The following is a 26,536-nucleotide window of genomic DNA, read 5'->3' as shown; positions in this document are numbered from 1 at the left end:
TAATATCCTTTTGATTCATACAGTATCTCAGAAATACCACATGCGATTTTTCTTAAGATTTTCCCTTTAAAGTAACACATTTGTACTCCCAATTAAAACCATTAATATGGAGGTGTAAATTGAGAATCAGGGCTCGTCTTAAACGCGAGAAATTGTAAAGTTCAACGTTTTTAAGGCTGCGGCTTATACGCGGGGGCGGCTTGTACGCGAGAAAATATGGTACTACGTATTTGTATTAGTTGACTAAACTAGGAGCCACGGGCAGTATTGGCCTGTACCAAATGGAAAAAATATGATCATATAACTCAGGGATGTCAAAATAATTCCACAAAGGGCCAAGAGGGTCCTGATTTTCATTACAAGCAAGACAGTGCAGACAGTTCAGGGGTGGGCAAACCGGTCCTCAAGGGCCGCTGTGGGTGCAGGTTTTTTTTCCAACCGATCCAGCACAGACAGTTTAACCAATGGGATTTCTGCTGAAACAAGAAGCACCTGACTGCAATCCACTGATTGCACTTCTAAGATACTTGATTTGTGGAAAGGTTTTCTCTTTAGAGGTTGGAACAGTTTGTGGAATATTTTGCTCACCACTGGTTTAACCTATGAATTTTCTGCTGAAACGAGCGGCACCTGACTACAATCAACTGATTACAGTTGCAGGAGTTCTGATGGGTACACCAATAGGCATCTAATAGCCCTAACAAGTTCTGATTGGTGAATGGGTATCCTCTTCTTTGGTTGGAAGTTACCCATTTCAGCTCTAATCCAGATCGTCTCAGTCACTGGTAACAGAGGAGACCAGCATTGTTGATTCCTAATAATGTTATGCTTTAAGAATGATCAAGGGAGTCATCACAGCCTTTGCTGACTGGCGTAGGCGAAACCACCTCTACATCAACACCAGTAAGACAAAGGAAATGGTGATCCATTTTCGGAGGAAGCCCCAACAGACCACTCAGGTGAACATCCAGGGTACAGACATTGAAATCGGGGAGAATTTTAAATACCTGGGTGTTCACCTCAACAACAAACTGGACTGGTCCACAAACATAGATGCCCTCTACAAGAGGGGCCAGCCAGAGTCGACCTACTGAGGAGACTACGGTCCTTTGGAGTGTGCAGGACACTGCTGAGGACCTTTTACGACACTGTGTTGGCATCTACAGTGTTTTATGCAGTAGTCTGTTGGGGATGCGGGAGCACGGCCAGGAAAAGGTTTAGGCTGAATAAGATGGTCAGGAGGGCCAGATCTGTTCTGGACTGTCCTCTGAACTCTGTGGAAGAAGTGGGAAAGAGGAGGATGCTGGCCGGGATGATGTCCATCATAGACAGCACCTCCCAGCCTCTGCATGAGTTTGTGGAGTCTCTCCAAGGAGTGCTTCCGCAGATCCTTCCTCCCATTGGCTGTCAGGCTCTTTAACAAAAGAAATGTCTGAATGTTAAGACCAACTGTATGTATACATATGTATGTCTATAAGTGTATGCATACATGTATATATATGTATATATATATATATATATATATATATATATATATATATATATATATATATGTATATATATATATATATATATATATATACATACATGCAACACGCTTATTTATTTATTCACTTATTTATTACCTATTTATACAGTGAAATTTCCCGAATACGGGATGAATAAAGTTATCTAATCTCATCGAATCTAATCTAATCCGGGGAATTCCAATCATTAATAAGGAGAGCAATTGGCCGAGGTTGACAGGTATGCACATGTGATATATGGCCTGGGCAAGAAGCTTGAGTTTATCTTGCATTCTCTCTGTCTCACTCCTCAGCTTCAACACTAGATGGAGCTAGAATCACTTAAGCGATGCCTTTACAGTAACTCAGAGGTCAAGATGTGAAATGTTGAATTCAATTTCTGTACTTTGTCTGGCATGCATACACTTAGAGTACAAAAAAATAAATTAATGTGATGAGATGAGCAGTTTTTGTTGTGATTTTATTTTTTTTATTACTTCTGTCACTGCATATTTCCTCTTCATTTTGCAAAGTTTGCTGAAGTAGTGTAAATATATAAAGTATGTATGGATATGTATGTATACTGTAAATATTCTTTGATTGCTGCCTGTCCTTCCAGTCCAAATGGATTAGACGTAAATTGCAGTCAATGGAAGACAATTAGTTGAACTTTACTGTAATATTAAATTAGAGACTCTCAAAGTTGAAACATCAGCCCTTCTTGTTAAGACAGGCACAGTAATTACTGTAGCACATTGGGCACGGAATACGAAGGAATCAGCATTGCCATGACAACCAGCAAATTGCCGGCCATTAAGATTCACCACAGAGGCTTCATTTAGTTTAGCGCACAATAGGTGCGTAATTGCGGCCACTAATGACGACCACGACGGCCAATCGCCACTCACGTGGCATCTTCTATTTTGGTTTCGCCACAGGGCTTGTTTTTATCAGGGAGCCAACAGGAAACTAACAAAGAGCAGTACTTCTCAGCGAGAAGAGATTTTCTCACTTAGATGATAGTCCACACATCATAAAACCTCAAAGTGCACAATAGGCAACTTGGCCATCTGTGCACCAACAAAACGTACTTCTTTCTTGAAGAAACTTGACAGGGTCATGAACATCATTATCTCTGGCATATTTTGTATGGTTGTAATGTATTCATTTAGAAAATGAGCCTGCGTGGGTTTCCTTACACATTCCAAAGACAAGCACGGTAGCCTGATTGGACACTCTAAACCAGGGTTGGGCAAACTTTTCGGCCCGGGGGCCACATTGACTTTAAAAATTTGACAGGCAGGCCGGGTCAGCACAAGATACGATACATATAAAAACTACATCCGTTAACAGTACATATGAAACATAAACAGAAAAAAGGACTAAAGTATGAACATACTCATCACTCATCTCGTTCTTGCTTTTCATCAGACTAAAGGTCTGTTCACACATGTAGAGCCAAATAACACCAGAATCCTCTGTGGCATCTTCTGGATGTTTGTAAATTTGGCTGCACTTAATGAAGCCTAAAACTCAGAGACTTTCATGGAGTTGAACTTGTCACATTGGAGATCAATCAGTTTAAACTGCAACTCCTGTGGAACCGTTTCTGGGTCTTGTGAGAAAGGACATGACACCAGCTGTCAATTTTTCCAAAATCACAAAACCGACAGCAGAATTGCTCATGCAGGTCATCCAATGATTTCCTGTATTTTGACCGCATTGAAAAAAAAAAATAATAAAAAAAAATATATATATATAATAATTTGGACAACGTCGGCGGGCCGGATTAAAAGGCCTAACGGGCCGTATATGGCCCGCAGGCCGTAGTTTGTCCATGGTTGCTCTAAACTGTGAGTGTGCAGTGTTGTCAGTCTCCTTGTGCCCTGCGATCGGCTAGCCACCGGTTCAGGGTGTCCCCCGCCTATGGCCCGAAGTCAGCTGGGATAGGCTCCAGCACCCCCCACGACCCTAATGAGGTTAAGATGTTCAGAAAATGAAATGAAAAAAATGGATATAAAGAACTTTTGTGAAACAAAGAAGCCATTTAATGAGAAATTGCTTTTTTTCTCAAGCGTTGTCTTGGAATGAGTTAATAATCTTAGAGGAATTATCCGGGGCCACTCTTGTCGTGATGTAACTCATATAAACATATAAAATGTGATGATATCAACATGATAAACCAGGGAGTGGGTATTTTGAGAAGGGCATTTATGTAGCCTGCACGCCCATGCACGCGTTAGATGCATGAGAGTAACTTATAAGGGTGTGTGGCATGTTGGCAGGGGTCACGGGAACCTATGGCTCGCAAGCTTTATACATCTCTTTTGATTGAGCATATGGCTCGCCGCTGACATTTATTCTAAAATGCGGAACCTGTTTATCAAAGAGCTGAGTCCCAAACATAGCAATAGGAGTGTTGCGTTGCCATACCACTGTGGCACCAACACTACCTCTAGCGCTCCACCAATGGGAGTGTCGCATTGGCACACCAGTGTGGCGGCGACACTACCTCTAGTGCCACTATACCTACCAATGGGAGTGTCATGTTGGAACACCGCTGAGGCCCCAACACTACCTCTGCGCCACTACACCCACCAATGGGAGCGTTGCGTTGGCACACCACTGTGGCTCCAACACGACGTCTGCGCCGTTGAACACAACAATGGAAGCATTGCGTTGCCACACCACTGTGGTCCCGACACTACCTCTAGTTTTGCTATAATCATATATATATTTTGGTTATACTCCTTTGGGAACGTGACCGGATGATTCGCCTAAAGACGTTTCGCCGACGGACGTTTGACAGACGAACAGGTCGCCGAATGGATGTTCCGCCGAACGTTCATTCGGCCAAACGGAGGTTTAGCCGAAACGGGATTTGCGCGCTCGCCCCGCCCCCGGATCGTGTGTGTACAAGTTTTTCAACCTCGGCCCGCGGGCCATACACGGCCCGTTAGGATTTTTAATCCGGCCCGCCGCCGGCGTTGTCCAAATTATAGTAAAAATCAATTATTCATTTCCCTGAGCCGTTTGGCGAATGGTGGTATATAGACGTTTTTTTGCCTTATCGTGACATCATCGCGACATTTTACCGAGGAATTTACTTCCCTGGGCTCGGTTCTAATGTCCAAAGAGCTCCAGTATTTGTATTTAATCATTAAATGCCGTTTTAGGATGGATTTGACCTAATTGCTGTCATTTCACGGCTCTCTCGGGTTCTGCTACATCTGCCCACCCAAGAGTGCCTGATCCCGGGCTGACATGCCCGCCCAAGAGTGCTTATTCCCGGGCTGCCATTGACGGTAGACTAATAAATTGAGAGTGATGAGCGGCAAAGGGAAATGAATCATTGATTTTTACTATAATTTGGACAACGCCGGCGGCGGGCCGGATTAAAAATCCTAACGGGCCGTATATGGCCCGCGGGCCGAGGTTGAAAAACTTGTACACACACGATCCGGGGGCGGGGCGAGCGCGCGAATCCCGTTTCGGCGAAACCTCCGTTCGGCGGAACGTTCATTCGGCGACCTGTCCGTCTGTCAAACGTCCGTCGGCGAAACGTCTTAGGCGAATCATCCGAGTACCCTTTGAGAATGCATACTCTCATTGTTAATCATTGGTTAGAAAAAGTGTACCATTGTTAATAAAGGAATGCAGAGACTTATTGTCTTGAAATTACCAAAAAAATAACACATTGTGAGCCTTGTATTTTAACTTTAAAATCCTGAGTGGGGCTTTGAAAGAATTACATTTATAAATATGAATTGTTTATGGCTCTCCCGGTCCAAAAGGTTCTTGACCCCTGATCTATGGCTAAATGAATCTGTTACCCCACTTCCACCATGCTTTTGTTAGTCATGCCCCCGCCCTAACCTCAGCAAGCCACAAGATTGGACGCCCATCATTGTTAAGGTTTAATGACACTCAGCATATCACAGTTACTAAAAGTCATTATTTGGCAGATGTTTGTCAGCTTCATGATGATGCACCGGTTGTGCTTGTGCAGCACGTTGGCAGGCAGCTTTATTTTTCGTCCTAATATAAGCCAGTACACACAAGCACACACCGATAATGGTGATATGGGGGAAAGAAACTGCCTTTTAATTTTAATGGCTGAAGTGATAGCTCGTTCGTGTAATTAGTGGTGTACCAACAAACATATAATTAAATAAATACATTGTAAGTAAGTAAGTAGAAGGTAGGTCGGTAGTTAAGTAGGTAGATGTGTAGGTGTTTTGAGCAAGTTAAAAATAAATGACATAAAGGAAAACTATTTGAAATTGCAGGTGATGAAATAGGATCACAAAAATAGCAGAAAGTGAAAATAAATGTTTGTGTTATTTCCCCCCCTCTGTTTCAGGCCATCTGTTTATCAGAGGACAAAACCAGAGTTTTTGGACTCTTAGCCAACATCACAGCGAGTCACTGCTTGCTTGTGGAGACAAACAATTATTTGTGAACTTCACACTTTCTCTCCACTGAGGAACGAGCACCAGATTTTCTAAATATACCGCTGGTGATTTTCACAGTCAGTCTCTCACTCTCGGCAGTGTTTTGAATTATTTTGAAATGACCAAAAAAAGCTATGACATGTGAAAGGGTGTCACAGATAAGAAACCTGCTCTCGTTTCAAGCAAAGAAGAATCTGTCTTGTCACGTAAATAATTGATAGCGAGAGATGAACAAAGCATTGCCATCTATTCAGATTGAACATACCAAAGCTGTCATTTAGCACTTCTTCCTCGCTAATCGTCCATTTTTAATCAACTGCAAGCAGGACTGTGATTCCGCCAGTGGCGGTCCATGAATTTCCTAGTGACGCCTTCAACTGTCGGAATCAATCCAACCCTCAAAAACTATTTTATGGCTATAAAACCTTTACTGCAGCTACAGCTGCAACACATAAAACATTATCTTTACAACGTCTTTTTCTTGAGTGTGTATCCGTTTTTGCTACTGCAACCAAGACGGCGCTGATCAAGTGGCAGCCGGTGGTGGTAGCTTGGTCCACTCTTGCTCGTTTTGTGTTTTTGCTGCTTTTCTGTCTTAATGATTTGATTTGGTGATTCTTAATGATCCCATTTACTTTGCTTTGTACTTTGTGCTTTTGCTTTGTCGGGAAATTTCATTGTCGCAATAGCAAGAGGGTGAGAATGCAGATACAGGAAAGGAATTTTAGACATAAATTGATAGGTAATAAGTAAGTTAATAAATAAATAAGCATGTTGCTGAAATAAATATATATATATATATATCAGTGGTGGGCCATCAGGGCCTTCAAGGCCTTCTCTGCTGGCCTAAGAAATATCTGAATCATATTATATTTTGTCCATCAATACTTATTATTCCAAATGGTCTGTTAGATTCCTTTCATTGCTTTTCCCCCTGGTTGTACTGCTTCCAGATGTGTGTTTTCATATTGAAGCATTTAACCAATAACATTTCAGCCATTATTTGTTGCCAATCAGATCTGCCTCAAAGCCTTCACAATCAGTTCTTGCGGGCTCTGCTGCATTAAACTAGACTGTTGCTTTTAACCAATCAGATTTCGAGTTGGCAACCCCACAATGATTTTTCATAGGCATTAGCATTTTGCTGGCTGGGAACTGTCATTGCTTTCACAAACTATGATTGGCTAGTAGGCGGGCCAAAGCAGTACCCTAGGCAGCCGAGATCGCAAACTCCACCCACTATGGCCGACAGAACCAGAAGCAAAAACAAATTGATTCTGTTTGCTCACAAAGCTATTTTCCAGACGGACTTTTCCAGAAAAAAATGGACATAATTAAGAAAGGGCGGTCAACTCCGAAGCTAGCAAGCCTGTTACAGCCGGGAAAATGGTGTGTGGGGCACTTTCAGCGCGCTAACTTAGCTCCACAAGCAAATAGTATATTGTTGTGTTTATTTAATGCTATTTTCAAAACGGACTATGCCAGAAATATGACAGGACAGGCTCGACTTTCATCATTGGCTTCGATGGCGATAGGAAAGAAGGAAGAAAGAAAGGAGGATGGATATTGTGTAAAAATGATTTTTGGTGAGTAAAATTACAAATATGGCAATATTCCTAAATAATATTTCAATTGTGGGCCAAGTTCTGATATCTGAAAAGCTCCAGTATTTGTATTTAATCTCCAGTGTTTGTATTTAATCACAAAAAGCTGCTAGGAAGTGGATTTTTGGCGTTTCACCATTGACGTCCATCGCTGTCTTTTCCCGGGAAAAATCACCCCCTGGCCTGGTTGTAATGTCTCAAAAGCTCCAGTATTTGTATTCAATCAATAAATGATGCTAGGAAGTGGATTTGACCTAATTTTAGTATTTTAGTGCATTTTTTGTCATTTCACGTATGGACGTATCGACGTTCATCGCTGTCTTTTTACCGGGGAAATGATACTCCGGGCCCGGTTCTGATGTCTAAAATGCTCCAGTATTTGTATTTAATCAATAAATGCTGTTTTCGGCTGGATTTTACCCCATTTTCGGGCAATGTTTGCCCGTACGCCATTGACGTTCATCGCTGTCTTTTCCCGGGAAAATCACCTCCTGGCCTGGTTTTAATGTCTGAAAAGCTCCAGTATTTGTATTTAATCATGAAATGCTGCTAGGAAGTGAATTTTACCCCATTTTTGTGCATTAATTTATTGATTATTTTTTTATGTGTCGCAGCTGTAGCTGCAGTAGAGGTTTTATAACCATAAAATAGTTTTGGAGGGTTGGATTGATACGTTGAAGGCGCTACCAGAAAATGCACCGCCCGCCACTGATATATATGTATATGTACATGTACGTACGTACGTATGGACGTATGGACGTATGGACGTATGGACGTATGGACGTATGGACGTATGGACGTATGGACGTATGTGTACATACATACACATACAGGAAAGAAATTTTAGACATAAATTGATAGGTAATAAGTAAGTTAATAAATAAATAAGCATGTTGCTGAAATATATATATATATATATATATATATATATAAATATATATATTTATATATATATATATATATATATATATATATATATATATATATAAATATATATATACATATATATATATATGTATATACACACACATATATATACAGGAAAGGAATTTTAAACATAAATTGATAGGTAATAAGTAAGTTAATAAATAAATAAGCATGTTGCTGAAATATATATATATATTTCAGCAACATGCTTATTTATTTATTTGTTAACTTACTTATTACCTATCAATTTATGTCTAAAATTCCTTTCCTGTATCTGCATTCTTACCCTCTTGCTACTGCGCCAATGAAATTTCCCGAATACAGGATGAATAAAAGTTATCCAATCCAATCTGGCTTGGGGAAGAATAGTTTTATGATACCACGCCCCCTGGACAACTATATATCACAAACGGGAATGTATATTTTGAATATATACATCACCTACCACAAAACACTTGCGTTTAAATACACAGACAGGGGCTGATTACTAAATACGTGCAGCTGGTTACAAGAGGAAAGGGAAGCCCGTAGGGGCACAAGAGGCGAAACACACACAACAATCACCCAGACAGCATACACAAGGAAAACACAGACACACACACCTCCTCGAAAAACCTCAACAAAACAACCTCCAGGTGGCTTCACAGAAATTTTGGTACACCATCCGCTGTCTCAGAGCGAAAAGCAGTGCTCCACCAAAATAACTTATGATAAATTAATACAGCTCCTCGATGGCAGAGACCTGGGGGTGGATGAGATCCATCCAGGGTTTCTCAAGGCTCTGGACTTTTTAGGATTGTCTATGTTGGCACACATCTACAATCAAGGACAGTGCCTCTGAAATTGCAGGAATTGCAGGTCTGGTTCGGTCTCCTCACTATTGCATCTCTCCTTTTTGCATATAATGTAGTTCTGTTGGCTTCATCAGGCCGTGATATTCAACTCTCACTGGAGTTGTTCGCAACCAAGGGTGAATCATTCGTGATGAGAATTAGCACCTCCAGAACCGAGACCATCACCGTCAGTTGGAAAAGTGGCATTCTTTCTACTGCCAAATGAAGGAGTTTAAGTATCTTGGGTCTTGTTCAAATGTAAGGGAGAGTCTACACTCTACAGTGATGTGGACTACGCATTGATCCATCATGGTGAAGATGGTGCTGATGAGCCGAAAGGCGATGCTCTCAATTTGAATTGAAGTGAAAGCTTTATTGTCATTGTACATACATACATTGTATATTGTACTTTGTACAACAAGATGCATTCCAGGTACAGCCCAGCGGACAGACCATTTGATTTTCGTTCCTACTCTCACCTATGATAACGACCTGTGGGTCGTGCCCGAACAAACAAACTTTTATCGGTGACAAGCGGCTGCAATGACTTAAATAGGATGGCTACTGTCAATGCCACTGAAACCTTATTATTCCCTGCTAGCACCATCCTTGTTCAAAATGATTGAGCATCTATTGCAGCTATTTTTTAGCGCGGTTCATGGTCAATTTATGTCAGTAAGACATTTTTTCCCTCCACAGGATTCCCCACCACCCAATGCCTACAACATAACTGGGCCACCAGAGGGTACCAGTAAACACTGCATTGCTCATAATAAAGAAGCCAGTCGACGACAGTGCAGCTTCCTGTCAGCTAGTCCCCGAAATTCGGATGAATTTCTAGGTTGTGTGAAGACTGGACCAGGTATTAGACATCATCATTTTATTTAACATCCATTACCCACCCATCACTTATGTTTATGTATTATCTGTCCATCATCTGTATAACAATTTCTACCTACACATAAAACAATCTGTCCACACATAAGCTTTCTGTTCCTCATATTTTAGTTAATTTTTCGAGTGGACATCAACATTTCCATTCATCCCAACTGATTTTAATCGCAAGCAACCTTACTGCTCTGCTTGAGAACTTCCCAACAGTCCTTGTTCATTTTCTCCCTCCCATTCTAAATGGACTGGGTGTCCTAGCATTGTCAGTTGTAGGCTGTACGTTTTTTTAATTGAAAGCTTTATTGTCATTGTACATACATACATAGACCGTATATTTTGGATTATAAGTCGTAGTTTTTTTTCATAGTTTGGCCGGGGGTGCGACTTATGTGTGAAATTATTAACACATTATTACATCAGTTCACGCTATTTTCAAATAGTGAAATATGCAGCCAAAACGTTAATCGAGCAGCAGAAAGAAAGTTTGGAGTTAGCGAGAAACTTGTAAGGGACTGGCGAAAAGCGGAGGTTAAATGAAGAAAAAAAAAAGCTAATCGCCTCTACCTCCCGAGTTGGGGGAGTTGTTTAAAAGTGAGACCGAGGATGAAGATTTCATTGGATTTAGTGATTTGTAAACTTGTTAGCATGTTCTTTGTGCTAGAGTTATCTGAATAACTCTTAATATGTTATGTCGTTACTGACATTACCAGCCATGTCACTCAGGTAATGTTAGTATACCGTACACTTATTCAGCCTGTTGTTCTCTATTTTATTTTAATTTTAAATTATTCTGACATACATTACAATATAGCTAGGCTGCATGCAGATTCGCTATTGAAAGTGCAACAGTGGGTTGGGAAAGGTGAAAAAAAACTTGGCCTTTCACTCCCTTTTGAAGTAAGAGGAATGACAGAAATACCTACGAATTACTCTTGACTCTCAACTTGTCTTTAAACGACAGATAAGAAACAATCTTACCCCCTGATTCAGCAAAACTATATTTTGAAAAAAAATATCATATCACACATGACTTACTGCCTAACAAGTTGGTCATCGGCTTGCAAAACAACACTACAACCAATTTAAACCATTTCTAAGCAAGGTCGGGAAGTATTGGACAGAAAGACAAAAAACACAAACACTTGAACTGGAACAATGCTGTTAAATGTGGAGATGCCACCTTAGTTTACACAACCTTCCAACACAAAGCTCCTCCTCCCACTGCAACATTTTGAAAAATAAAATTCCAAAACATCAACAAGGGCAGGCTCTACAGGCAACTGTAGTTCCCTTCAAAAAGAGTGCTTTCTTTCAGTCAAAGCACCTTCTCTGTCTGTGGCGCACATACCTGGAACTCAATACCAATTAACATACGTGACCTCTGTCTCGGAATCTCTTCGCCAATCATCTTGGGCTGGTTGTTAGACGAATAAAATTGCGACCACAACGCTGTCTAAAACTGTGCTACGTGTGTGTATGTGTGTCTAGTATGTGTCATCGTTTGTCCTCAACCTACACAAGGGACTAAAGATGGGAATTAGCCCTCGGCTACAATCTTAAATATTTACATATATGTCATTAACATTGATATAAATATGTTCATTAAAATGTGCTGTCCCTTATAAAATAAATAAAACTCAAAATCAAAATCAGTACACTCGACCGCTTAAGTAGGGACGCTGACACCATATAAGGTATGGACTGGGTTGGATGAGGGGATCCGTCCCAAGGAATTAAGGCAGTCGGAGTAACATGGTGCGCGACACACACATACCTCCTTGCGCTGGTGGTGGGGAGTGAGGTGATGGATCACAGAGGCATTCAAGGGTGGGCTGGGTCATTCACTCCTGGGAGATTTCGCCGAGTCAAAAGATACGCGCTTCATTCTCGTCCCGTGATGTACCGTATCCGGGGCCTTTTCTGGCCTCTCCTACAAGGCTTCTCAATCCACGTCCAGAACAGGGAGCATCTGCAAAAGCCTCCGCCGCCGATGAAGGCAAGCAGAAAAAAATCAATATATTTTGCTGTTTTGAATCCTGCCTACGGTGGCAAGATTCCTTGGGATTTGTACTTTTATTTCTTCACAGGCAGATCTTTTTTAAATTTTAAAAGTAGAATTCCTCGTGCCTAGTGAGTTACAGATCGCCCGTTGAAACTCTTATGATCTCGTAGCAAAAACGGGAGTATAGTAGCCCTAGCCCTCCAATTAGTCGTCCATCTCTGCTGGCCTCCGAGCTAATATTGACTTCAATTACAGTCTCAATGAAGAAAATGTTGTTTCAAAATGAAAAGATTCCTAAATTAGTTGGATAATTTATGACTTCGCCTGTTTCACCACGAGACTCAACCCATGAGGCACCCCCGACCGTTTAACCAAATTCCAATTTGCATATAAATAGATTTGCGCTGTTTGCTGCGCTGTTTCTTACACTCCAGCTTTGAAATGCGCTCAGCCGCGCACACATGTAAAATCATTTTCCCCATTACTGAATTTGCATTCATGAATAGGTCCACAGTGTACGCACCATTAGGGAACATTATTTTCTTGCGGGATACGAGATGTTGGTGGAATTAATATACTGCATTCTCATGGATGTGTTGTTTTTCAGGTGGTCTTTACCTTTTATATTCAGATTCCATGTCAGATTTATATTTTACGGCTAATAATATAGGATGTTACTATTAAAAAACTGCTATTGTTTGATTGACTAGGTCCAGGTGACTACAATCCAAGTCTGACATTCTCCCCTCCAATGTCTTTGATGGCCTTCAGAGATAAGCACTTCAGCGAGACCCCCAACACAAATCCGGGACCTGCTGCATACCAGGTACACTTCATACACATGATTCTACCTACAAAATATTCAGTTTACGAAAAACTTTGATGGGAATCCTTTTGTTCCAAGATAAGAAAGAACAATCCAACTTATGAAATCAAACAACCCAGAGACATAAATGAACTTCTATTCCGTTATTTTCTTTTGAAATTGTTGTGATAGAGTTGCATTTCCTAACACTCCACCGGACCCCCTTTGGCTAGAAAAAAGCTGCGTCTCCACGAAGCAATGGTAGTGTGCAGTAGGTGGATAAGAGCAAATTCATGCAGAGTGGCGGGCAACAGGGGAGCATGGCGCCAGGCCAACCCGAAAACGACACGCTCCAAGTGGAACCCAGCGCTGTCCCGGTCAGGTTAGCCGCAATTGGCGGAGTATGAACATGACCCCCCAACTAAAAGGTCCCTTTATATGCACATTTTTCATCTTTTGTGATTTCTTGTTAAGCTTATGAGTGTGAGAAACATAATTTTAAGTTGTGTGTTTATGTGCAGTTGCCACTCACAATTCCACCCCACTGTCTTTGCATTTCTCATTAATTTTAATGCATTATTAAATCATTTTCTATTTTTTCCCTTTTTTGCACACCTACGTACATTTGCATACATGTTTCATACAAAAAGTGTAGACTTTTATCATTTTTAAATGGTTTAGGGGGTAATATTAAAGATTGTGGAATGAATTATGCTAATTCAATGTAAAATACACACGTAAAAGTCTAAAATGTACTAAAAATTGATTATATAAATATATATATACACACATACACATATATACATATACACATATAAACATATACACATACAGACGCTCCCCTACTTACGAACATTCGAGTTACGAACAACGGTACATACGAACATGTCTGCAAATTGCGTTTATGTGGAAAAATGTTCGTAAGTTCGATTTTGTATAGTGCGCCTTTTTCCGAGTAGTACTTCTTTCCGCCGCTAATACCGACGCCTGGCGCTGTGAGAGCTCAGCTCACCCAGCATCTACCTTCTTCTGCCCACTTCGTTGCAATGCGGAAGTGCGTGAACGTATCTCCAGTGCGCAAAGAACCTTTTTCATTTTTATCATTAAATATCTCGTGCATCCATTATTCAATATGGTTGGTGAAAAGCGAAAGGCTTCTATTAAGGGAGGTGAAAGGAAGAGGCAAGCCATTTCATTTGAAATGAGTGGCAATAATAACGAAGCTTGATGCGCGTTGCATGGGAATACAACTTGAATCGTTCGACCGTCAGTACCATTTATAAACATAAAGATCGAGCAGCAGGACCCAAATATTGAACGTTGCACAAAGTTTGCAAATCAATTGAATGATGCCATACAGTGCTACCGCATCATTTATGATGAAAAAAAGAAAACTGCAATCGTCATTAGATAGCTTCTTTCGGCCAGTTTCTAGTAAATCTCTCTCTAATGTATGTATACAGTACTGTATGTATTCTCTCCATTTTATTAAATATTTGTTTTTTCAGTACAAACCAATGCGTGTTACTTATACAAGCCTTAAACATACAAATGCACTTATATAAACCTTCAATATACTTATATAGGCCTTAAATATAAATTATAATACAAAATATAACACTGAGCAACTTACAAAAAAATTCAACTTATGAACAATCGCTCGGAACCTAACTCGTTCGTAAGTAGGGGAGTGTCTGTATATACATATATACATGTGTATATGTGTATGTGTATATGTGTATATATGTATATATGTATGTATATATATATATAATTTTTATTTATTTGTTTATTTAGGGTGGCTGATTGGAAACTCTAAATTGCCCCTAGGTATGAGTGTGAGCATGAATGGTTGTTTGTCTCCTTGTGCCTTGCAATTGGCTGGCCACCAATTCAGGGTGTCCCCCGCCTCTGGCCCAACGTCAGCTGGGATATGAAATATATGTATATATATAATATATATATAATATATATATATATATACATATATATATATATATATATATATATATATATATATATATATATATATATATATACATATATATATATATATATATATATATATATATATAATATATAATATATATATAATATATTATATATATAGATAGATATACGTACACATATACATACATACACATGGGCATATTATTTTAAATGTTTTAACCTGTAAGAGTTGCCTTTCCTGAGACATACTCCTGTGATCTCCTGTGTTTAGAAAGTATAGCCAGAAAAGCTCTTGCGTAAAGCAATTTTAACAGCCGGATCCCGGTTGAACACCTGCTGTAATCCACTCATTTTATTGCAGACAGCTTGATTCACTAGAGTCCAACATGCAAGCTTAAAACAAAATCGGTTATTTCTAATGTTGTATAATGTCAATATTTGAAAGTAGTCGGCATAGAAAGTCCACATACTTTTCCGCACGTGTGTGTGTTATGGGAAACACTCCCATCTATGTCTGTGTTCCGACCCACTAACACCATTCCCTGACCTAGCCAAACATCCCATAAGCTTTCTCATCATTGCCATGCTGATGGAGCCGTCACTTCCAAAGGGCTTCTTAAGCATCCACCTACGGCATTCCCCTTCCAAGGGTGACCTGGAGTTGAACCCACAACCCTTTTCCCATCAGGATAAAGATGGAGATCTGAGAACTGCAGCCTCTCGTGCCTAAATCCTAGTAAAAACGTTTCTAGCATACTGATGATGCAAGGTATCATCGGGGGTCACGGGGACGGAGGCGAGTGGGAGATTTGGAATTTCCCAGTGGTTTGTCTGCGACAATTACCGGTTTTGTTACTATAACACTGAAATCCTAGTACCAGCGTTTCTAGCATACTGATGATGCATGTCATCATCGGGGGTCACCGGTGATTTGGAGATTTCTAATTGTTGTCGCAACCAAGGAAGTGGGTATGTTGGGACACTGGTATGTCAAGGTATTACTGTATTTAGTTATTTTATATGGGAATAAACGATATGAGATACGAGTAAATCGACATACGAGCTCTGTCCCGGAACGTATTAAGCTCGTATATGAAGGTATTACTGTATAGATAGGGGCGGTCCAGTGAAGCGAGTGGTTATTGGCGTCGGCCTCACAGCTCTGGGGTCCTGGGTTCAAATCCAGGTCACGTCCACCTATGTGGAGTTTGCATGTTCTCCCCGGGCCTGCGTGGGTTTCCTCTGGGTACTTCGGTTTCCTCCCACATTCCAAAAACATGTAGTTAGGCTGATTGGACACTCTAAATTGCCCTTGGGTATGGGTCCGAGTGTGCATGGTTGTCCGTCTCCTTGTGCCCTGCAAATGGCTGACCACCGATTCAGGGTAGCCTCTGGCCCGGAGTCAGCTGGGATAAAGCGGTTCACAAAATGAGATGAGATGAGAGACTGTATAGATAACACTGGCAAATATGACCACCCATTTTATCTTGAATAATTTGCTTTCTAACAAATTCTATATTACATTCAAAGTTTCCATACAATAGGCATTTTGTTTGTTTAAATTATAGCGGTATTTTATAGATTACAGATTGTTCTAGTATTGCACCACGAAAATTATGTCATTGGAAATTACTAAGAAATAACGTCCCGATGCTGTGGAATGTGTACTGTGTATGACTCCCACGGTTTACATAAGAAGGACTTTTTGCCTTTACCAATGATGGATGATGTCCAGTTGTGTGGCGTCTTATCATTCGTTTTCCTGTGAAATTCAATTAGTGTATCACTAGTAGACGTCTAATCATTTTGAAGTGGGAGGCTGCCAACAAATGAGTACGGCAAATACTTTTCACCCAGGTGTTTCGAGGCCCTTGCCTCGTTATTCATATTTTGAACGATTGTCAACATTACTTTGTAATTTATAGTTGAGTGATTTTCACTTATTGGAGCCTGTTAGCAGTAGAACAGGCCAGCAAAACATATAGTCCCTATTAATGGTCTGCAGGGCATAATAGCTGATATTTTCCTCCATATTGATACTTTTTCAGTGTGAACTATTAGGGGTGTATACAGGGTATCCCCCGCCTGGTTCCTATAGTTAGCTGGCACAGGTTCCAGCACCCCTGCGGCCCTTGTGAGGATAAGCCAGTTATGGGCAAACTACGGCCCGCGGGCCATATACGGCCCGTTAGACCTTTTAATCCGGCCCGCCGACGTTGTCCAAATTCTTATAATTTTGTTAAAAAAAGTTTTTTTTTTTTTTTTAATGCGGTCAAAAGACAGGAAATCATTGGATGACCTGCATGAGCAATTCTGCCGTCGGTTTTGTGATTTTGGAAAAATTGACAGCTGGTGTCATGTCCTTTCTCACAAGACCCGGAAACGGTTTCACAGGAGTTGCAGTTGGAACTGATTGATCTCCAATGTGAAAAGTTCAACTCCCTGAAAGTCTCTGAGTTTTAGGCTTCATTAAGTGCAGCCAAATTTCCAAACATCCAGAAGATGGCACAGAGGATTCTGGTGTTATTTGGCTCTACATATGTGTGTGAACAGACCTTTAGTCTGATGAAAACCAAGAAAGCACCCCATAAATCCCGCATGAGTGACGAGTATCATACTTTAGTCCTTTTTTTCTGTTTATGTTTCATATGTACTGTTAACGGATGCAGTTTTTTATATGTATCGTATCTTGTGCTGACCCGGCCCGCCTGTCAAATTTTTAAAGTCAATGTGGCCCCCGGGCCGAAAAGTTTGCCTAACCCTGGGATAAGCGGTACAGAAAATGAATGAATGTTTCTGAATTTTTTTCCAGGATTAAAGTAAACATGTTTTTGTTTTGTTTGAACAACATATGGCCTTCATTATAATATTTTTCTTTTCAAAGGTGTGGAATCTAGAGGCAGCTGTGTAACCATAAGTACACATGCCTGTAAACACAAAACTCAACAACTTAAAGACTCACGAAACAACACCGTGATGAACAAGGATCAAATGACACATAAATAAGGAACTTACCGCTGGTCATTTTGGTTCTGGAAAAAGAGAGTTGGCTTTTGGTCGGATGGTTGCGCTCAATGTCTGCTACCCTATTTTGAGCTGGTCCGGGTGTCCACCGGGAGCGCTGTGTTTTGGTTGGACTGTTGCCATTTCCCCCTGACAGACCCGGTGGCCGCTAACCACACACGGGGCATGGCATCCGCCTACAGTGTGCTAACCTCAGTTCCGGCGTCATGGAGACGCAGCTACCCTTTAGCGAATGGGAAGACAGCGAAGTGTTGGGAGCGCAATGGAAAATGGGAAAGCAACCGCCACGAAATTAAAATAACAAAACTGATACAAGAAGTGTCTTTATTTTTGGGGGGGATGTTTGATTTCATTTGAGGTTTCATCATTTAGAATAAAAGGTTTCCCTATTGAGGATTTTTGTGACCTGAATATTTAGTATGTAGAAGCATTTGTAATTAGTAATATTTGTCATGTGTAATTGAAAAGGTAACCACTGGGGTCTAACCTGGTTGTCATTGTATGCAGTTGAGTCCAGGCCCAATAAACACATTACTGAAGGGAACCTTCAACGCCATTCTCAACAATCCGCCGACCCATCACGCTCAACTGGCTCCACGAAATGTACCAGAACAATAAGCCATTTACACGGTTCACGCTGTTCCAGGACCAGTCTACCTTACACAAGGTAGGGTACACACCTTATCCATAGGACTGACAAAAGTAATAATGTAATTAATTAAAGTTCATCAGCTAAAAACGTGTGGTAGTCTTCCTTCGAATTTCGTGGTACAGTTCCCTCGAATTTCACGGATAATGTAGACTAGACATGGCCGTGATAATTGAAAAACCACAAAGTAGGATCACCCCTTTATATCTACCGTACTACATGTTTTCGCGTCTATTCAATGTCAAGAAGTATATATGTTAGGGTTAGTTTGGGTGTTGGTTGGTTTTGTTATGACCTTTTTCCCTGTGAGTCCTGTCTGTGTGCTTTTCGCCTCTTGTGCCTCTCCAGGCTTCCCTTCCTCTCGTAACTTTGTGATCAACCCATGTATGTCTATTTAAAGCTCATGTGTTTGCCCATGTGTCCCGTTGCAGTGCCCCTTTCCAGCTAGTTGGCCATGTGTTCCCGTTCTGGCTAGCTGCCCATGTGTTCTGAACAACTTTATCCTCACTAGGTTCGCGGCGGGGTGCTGGAGCATATCCCAGGTGACTCCAGGCCAGAGGCGGGGGACACCCTGTATCGGTGGCCAGCTGATTGCAGGGCACAAGGAGCCGAACAACCTTGCACACTCACACCCATACCTAGGGGAATTTAGAGTGTCCAATCAGCCTGCCATGCATGTTTTTTGGAATGTGGGAGGAAACCGGAGTACCTGGAGGAATCCCACACAAGCCTGGGGAGAACATGCAAACTCCACACAGGTAGACCGACCTGGATTTGAACCCAGGACCTCAGAGCTGTGAGGCCGAGACGCTAACCCCCTGCCAAAATGAGAGAGGCCTGTGCAGTACAATGAAGGTGAAATGAAGAAGATGAAAATGAAGATTTATTCCAAGTCAGATAACGCCTTTTCGTCAGATTCAAGACACATTGGATCATAGATTGAGTCTTCAGGAGACATCTTGGTGGCACCAGGTTGAGTTTCTGCGGGAGATTTTTGGCGCACAAGGAACCTTGTGATGGGGAGTTGTAACTACTGTTTCTTTTTTTGTACAAGTATGTTTTACCACAAGGACATGACATCGTCATTGCCAAATTTGATGGCTCTGATCATGTTGTTATTAATCCAACCTAAGCTACAATGAGCTCGTTGTCTTCTTCGGAATGCCATCTACTTCCTCATCTTTGAGTTACGCGGGCAGGCCCTGCCCTCAGCTTATGAGTTTCAGTGCGAAATTTGAAATTTATTATGAACATTTTTTTCACATTTTGGATACTATGGAAAATACTGCAACGCACTGAAGCCGTGACATTTGAGCAGTGAAGTGGCGCAGGGTGACTGTGCATGCAATTAAAAAAATAATAATGTGAAATAAATAAATTAATAATCTTTTCAATCCAATGTGAGATAAATCCTTTTTACGATTAAACTTTTGTAGACAATCTTTGTTAGGTTAGGTCTAAAATCTACAAACTGACCTCAGTTCCTAACTATCAAAATTCTTTTTTAATTTAGGATTGTCAATTTCTTAAAAAATATGAACAATACTATTCCAATTCAGGGTGCCCCCCGCCTGGTGGCCCAAGTCAGCTGGGATAGGCTCCAGCGCCGCCCGTGACCCTTGTGGAAATATGTGGTACAGAAAGTGAATGAATGAAATACACATGAAATAAATAAGCATGATTGCAATGTTATGATTTCATGAAGGTAAGCCTGGTTGTGAATGCTCATCCTTTGCTGGTATTGATGGCGCTAGAGGTCATATCCATTTTGATTGGAAGAGGGAAAATTAATGAAAGTGGAGATTTTGTTTTTTGTGAATCTTCATTAGTCTTGATAGGAGTGGAGAGAACTTTTTGTGGGTGTTCAGATTGTGCTAGTTTGAAAAAAAATATACAACAGTGGGCTCAATAAAATTCTTAATAAAAGGTTAATTACATCAGTGAGCCAGACCGCGTTGGTGAACCCTATGAGTTATGAGTTGTCTATATGCAAGTTTGGTCAGCACAAATCTACATAATGAATGACCCTGTGAATTATGCGCAGTCAGCAGATATGGCTTTGGATCTTTAGGTGCTCTAATGGCTTTTCTTGTTCAACCTGGAATTGTCTCCAGAGCTGCTTGTCTTTAAATAAAACATGATCTGATCTACTACAAGCCTATTAAGGCAATAAGTTAGAGAGCCACCTTAAGGCGTTCAGATTTTTACTTAAATGAATTATCTGAAAAAAATAGAAAAAGGACATTCCGAGTTCCTAAACTCATTGGCTACCTTTTAGGGCTAGACGTCCAATCCATTTTGATTTTTGACTGGGGGTAAAAGGTTTATAACAACTTTGCCAATCTGTCCATTCACTTTTATTGATTTTCAAGTTGAACCTGAACACCACCATGGTGATACTTTTTTATGACAAAAAACCTCTTAAATTATCAGCATAATTGTCAAGAAGTGAACCAGAAGTGAGACAAGATCAACAAGAGTTGTTCCATGAACAGGATGTGACCAGGAAATGCCCTAAAACCATCAAGAAATGATTACCATCCTACAGGGAGTGATCCTGCAATGTTCCAAAATGTATAGGAAAGGACTAATAAATTCCCGGCCGCCAGGTGGTGTAGAGGTTCACTTGCCTGACTTTGGTGCGGGCAGGTGTGGGCTCAATTCCCGCTTGTGGCGGTATGATTGGCCTTGCGGATGGTCGTTTGTCTCTCTGTGTGCCCTACAACAGACTGGTGACCAGTCTAGGGTGTAGTTTGCCTTTCACCCGAAGACAGCTGGATTAGGCTCCAGCAACCCCCACAATCCTTTCAAGGATCAAGGTAATGAACAAATGACAGGCAGCCAATAATTTCAGTGAAGGCCCCATACAGGGGTTAAATTCCTCCATTTTGAAATTTTGGTGGCTCCACATATAAAAAAATACAAGCTTATGTGCAACCAGAGAAGAGTTGATCATAATTCTAGAATATGCACCTCCCTCAATGCTCATCTTTACCTTTTTCCCTGCATCCCTCCAAGCTGTTTTACAACAGTGATCTAATTATATGAAATAAATCAGATAGACGCAGGCTGCGGGGCCCGTAAAAAAAGTGATAGATGCTGAAACGGGCACTCATCCACGTCAGTGGGCCACTAAGCGACGTCTCGTGTGGACTCAAAGACGTAAGGCGCGTCGTCGCCACGCGCATGGTTTTACGGCTTCGTTTGCTAAAGGCCTTTCTCACCGAGGCGAGGGCATTGTTTAATCTAATTAGCTGCAGGGCCTCCCCACAATAGAGCTCCTGATACCTTTTAAACAGAGGTTAATCTTTTTTTGTATATATGTATATTGGTTAACAAATGCCAGACAGCTGCTGAAGTAGCCACTTAGGATAGATGATTATGTATGCAAATATTCTTGACTTTAGACAATAGAATTAACTTTATTTCACTCTCCGAATAACAATTCCCTAAAGAAAAAAAAAGTTAAAGAAAATGAAAATCTGACAAATTTTCCTGTGACAGCAAAGATATTAATGCACTTTTTATCTTAACGGCCCATGCAATGTTTTGTGTAAAGGTCGACTGACATAGTATCTATTTTCAAGATCAGTGGAATCAGCGAATGGCCGATATATAGCCGGTATAATAGGATAACTTTTATGTTTGCTGTTTGTTAAGGAGCAACCTCATGAAAGAATGAAAGAGTGGTTAGCACGTCCGCCTCACAGTTCTGAGATGAAAGGTTTAATTTCTAGTGGGTTCTGACATTCTTGTCTGGGGTTTGCATTTTCTCTCCCTGCCTTCGTGGGTTTTCTCCGAGTACTCCGGTTTCCTCCAACATCCCAAAAGATGCATGGTAGGCTGGTTGAACATTCTAAATCGTGAGCGTGAATGGTTCGTCTCAGTGTACCTTACGATTAGGTGCTAGGAGTGTGAGGATAAGAAAATGAATGAATGTTTGGTGAACATCTTTGTTAATTGTGATTTTCCAGCACCTTGTGGCCATTATAAAAGACATTACGCATCCCGGCTTCCACCACTTCAAACTGTTGCCCTCTGGAAGGCGTTACAGAGCTGTAACAGCCAAGACAAACAGACTCATTGGCAGTTTCTTCCCAAGAGCTGTCACCATAGTGAACTCGAGTTCTGGACTTGGGATCTAATCAAGACTTATCACGACTTATTTATTATGTTGACCACTTATTTATCTATTACTATTTACTGATTATATATTTATCATTACTATATATTGATTTTCTATGTTTTTGGTTGTTTGTTGTTGCGTCCATAGACTCAGCGAGTGGTGCGACTTGGCGTTGAACGTCTCCAAAACCACGGAACCCATCCTGGACTTCAGACCGAACAAGCCCGCTCCGCTCTGCTGACCTCAACTGGACTACTTATTTATTCATTTCTTATTTATTTATTATTTATTTGTCTTTTTGTTGTTATTTGTGCACTACAAGTGTGAAAGCTTTAAATCTCATAATACTTGTATAATGACAATAAAATCATTCTATTCAATTCAATTGTAAATAGAAGAAACAAATACTTTTTCGCGCACGGGGTTGCAGCAGTAGAATAAAGAGGTATATATACATACATTCATTCATTTTCCACACCTCTTATCCTCACAAGGGTCACGGGGGTACTGGAGCATATTCCAGCTAACTACAGGCACCAGGCAGGGGACACCCTGAATTGGTGGCCAGCCAGTTCGAGGGTCTAAGGAAACAGATAACCATTTGTGTTCAGACTCACACCTAGGGGAAATTTAGAGTGATCAACAAGCCTACCATCCAATTATTGGGGATGTGGGAGGAAACTGGAGTATCCTGAGATAACCCACACAACCTCAGGGAGAACATGCAAACTCCACACAGAATGGTCTGGACCTGGCATCAAACCCTCAATCTCAGAACTGTGAGGCCAACACGTTAACCACTTACCCACCCTTGTTTTTATTAGCTTTCCGAAAATATGCCTGCATCTTGTAAGACTGAGGTGTATCTGGAAATGGGGGCATCTGGTCATATGTAACAACAAAGCTCTGACGAAGCACCTAGGCGTCACAATTGCCAACACACATAGCTTGTTGCATACATGTATCCCTAAACATCTCCCAGATTTGTACTTTGCCAATTTCCTCAAAGTTATTGTGCTTAAATATCATTGGGCAACTAGCTTAGGTTTATGAATTTGATAGCTCTGGACCATATGCCAGGGGAAACAGGGGGAGGGTTGGTTAGGATTACAAATCGAGTGAGCTATAAACCAGGTGCCAGCGACCATTACTAGTGATCCTCTGATTTCCAAGCACGTGCCCATCTTGCAATCAACAGACTCAGGGGCCACTCAAGTAATTCTTCATGCTGTTGTGGACACTAACTTGGAAGTCCTATTCCTCCATCATTTCTGGAATAATTGTCATGAAACTTCATAGCTATGTAGCATGGGACAATATCTATCGAGCCTTGGAACCAATTAAAATGTTTTATTTTTTTTGTATCATAGCTATTTAATTATTTGACTTGTAGTTAGGAGTTACCTAGTACAGGAATTTGCTAGTATAGGGCAGCCACATGCTTAGTTTAGGATTAATAACCATTCATCCCAGTTTAAAAGAGTTCATATCAAATATAGACAATATGCTTCCTCTCACATAACGATGTTGTTTCTTACCTGTAGAGTGAAAGCCTGACGCCGATATTCTAGGTATTGTTACGTATTGGTTTGGTCAGGTTTTGTTGGGTCCTGTCCTTGTGATTGCCCATTAAGTTCACCTTTTGTTTCCCCGCCCCTAATGTATCTCCTGCTTGCTACCTCTCATGTGACCCAGGTGTTTCTGATTGGCTCGGCAACTCATGTCTGTCTATTTAAATCTGGTGTATTTGCCAGTCCATGTCAGATCGTCTTGTTTTCACATGTGCTCTCCCCATGTCCAGTCCTCCTCGTTTCCCCATGTCTTCCCCATCAGGTTAGGTTTTGTTCTTTGCTTGTTAACTACTTGTTATTTTTGAGAACCTCATTATTAAAGTTTTTGTTAATACGCCTTCACTCCCCATTTCTGTCTGCCTACCTATATTTGCTGTCCACACACCGCATATGTAACAAGCATAGCCGCCTGGCACTCAGTCCTTGCCCACATGAGAATTTCTCTGTCAAAAACTGAAAGTCATCAGAGCTCAAAGTGCTTTTAAATCAATCCCCCTGCTGACCTTATAACGCGTAGTGTCGATATATGCAAATAAAAGCTCTATGTTTAGCTGCCCATCATCTGAAGGTGACAGGTATGAGGCAGAGCCACGGAGGGAAGTGAGATTAGCTGGCATCTTTAATTAAAGGAGAGCATACAGTACAGCATGGCAGGGAAAAGAGTCCACACGGCGGTTAACAACTGCTGACAAGGGCAGGCCAGAAGAGAACACAATAGCCAGACGGATGTCAAATTAATTTTTAGCCAACCACTGCTGACTAAAATATGTTTCTAGTAGTGGGAGTTGAAGTAGTAGTCAAAAAAATAATTGAGCTCCAAAGAGAAGTAAACAAGACAGGTGATGGTATTTTATTAAATTTTTGTTTTCGGAGTTCTGATATAATCACTCTCCCGAATAAGTCAAAATGAACTACGATTGACCGGCTCACTCTACTGGGTAACTCAAAACTTTCAAGCAACAATGAGTCCACTATTATTCATTAATTTATCTTCTCTGCCACTTATCCTCATGAGCGTCATGGGGATGTCGAAGCCTATCCCAGCCAATTAATCTAACTGATCAGCCTTGAGACAAAACAAAAAAAAAACAAAAAAAAACAGGGTTCTGCAGATTGATGTATTATATAAACCCTTGTCAAATGCTTCACCATTCAGTTGAATGAGAAAATGACTTAAAACTTACATTTCATTATGATCCGTCCACAAAGAGCGATGGAGTAACAGTTTTAATTCAGCAGTTAATAGTAAATAGCAATCAGCCTGAGACCTCCTGGCCCAATAAAGAAAAAACGTTTCCCGTCAATCGATCACTTTCTTTAACCAATCAAAAAGGTAGATGGATGAGCATATTTATACAACGTGAATAGGAAGAAGTGGTTATTTTTGATTGTCACAAAAAATGTGTGCAATATCAATTATTATTACACGTTTAAAAATACAAGGCGGACCGGTGGCTGAGTGGCTCGCCCATCGGCCTCACAGCTCTGGGGTCCTGGGTTCAAATCCAGAACAGTCCACCTGTATGGAGTTTGCATGTTCTCCCTGGGCCTGCGTGGGCTTCCTCCTGTTACTCTGTTTTTCTCCAACATTCCAAAAACATGCATGGTAGGGTGATTGGACACTCTAAATTGCCCCTAGGTATGGGTGTGAGTGTGCATGGTTGTCGTCTCCTTGTGCCCTGCGATTGGCTGGCCACCGATTCAGGGTGTCCCCCGCCTCTGGCCCGGAGTCAGCTGGGATAAGCTCCAGTGCCCCCCGTGACCCGAATGAGGATAAAGTGGTTTATAAAATGAATGAATGAATAAAAATACATTTGTTTATAATAAAAATACATTTTTTATAAATATAATTATGATATGTAAAGTGAAAACTAAATTGAAATGACTAAAACCAGAAATACAACAATGTTTCTTTGCACACCTTGGTAAAAAAAAAAAGATTGGACACCTAGCGCCATCATTTACGGTCATCAGTGACCTATAAAGGGTTAAACGCACACAGAAGGATGCAAGCATGGGATTTCCCCACCTGCTTTGTATACACCGACATATTGAATCCATTCAGGTGCTGCCTGGGGCCACTCATCCATCCATCCTATCACACTTTGCTTTGGGGCAGCACTACTACCTTGAGCCAGTCATTATACAGATCCCTCCTCAACCTGGAGGGAGCTCACGCTTCATGGGTTTGCAGC

The 26,536-nt window shown here is 41.0% G+C and overlaps 1 protein-coding gene across 4 annotated transcripts in view; it reads left to right on the top strand.

Moving 5' to 3' along the window:
• Positions 1 to 23,016, top strand: part of stpg2 (sperm-tail PG-rich repeat containing 2) — a 60,635-nt gene extending 37,619 nt beyond the window's left edge. For 3 of the 4 annotated variants that reach the window (XM_077600470.1, XM_077600469.1, XM_077600467.1), the window contains 4 exons: positions 10,023 to 10,185; positions 12,927 to 13,042; positions 18,503 to 18,662; positions 19,156 to 20,166. In XM_077600470.1, the coding sequence (XP_077456596.1) occupies positions 10,023 to 10,185; positions 12,927 to 13,042; positions 18,503 to 18,613 (390 nt within the window). In that variant the 3' untranslated portion in view covers positions 18,614 to 18,662; positions 19,156 to 20,166. Of the gene's footprint in view, positions 1 to 10,022; positions 10,186 to 12,926; positions 13,043 to 18,502; positions 18,663 to 19,155; positions 20,167 to 22,917 lie in introns of those variants that run through there. The other variant, XM_077600468.1, reaches the window with a different exon arrangement.
• Positions 23,017 to 26,536: the final 3,520 nt, after the last annotated feature.

The sequence above is a fragment of the Stigmatopora argus genome, chromosome 5, assembly GCF_051989625.1.
Source record: "Stigmatopora argus isolate UIUO_Sarg chromosome 5, RoL_Sarg_1.0, whole genome shotgun sequence".
Lineage (NCBI taxonomy): Eukaryota > Metazoa > Chordata > Actinopteri > Syngnathiformes > Syngnathidae > Stigmatopora > Stigmatopora argus.
The sequence above is the reverse complement of the archived record's forward strand: the minus strand, read 5'-3'. Positions and strand labels throughout refer to the sequence as shown.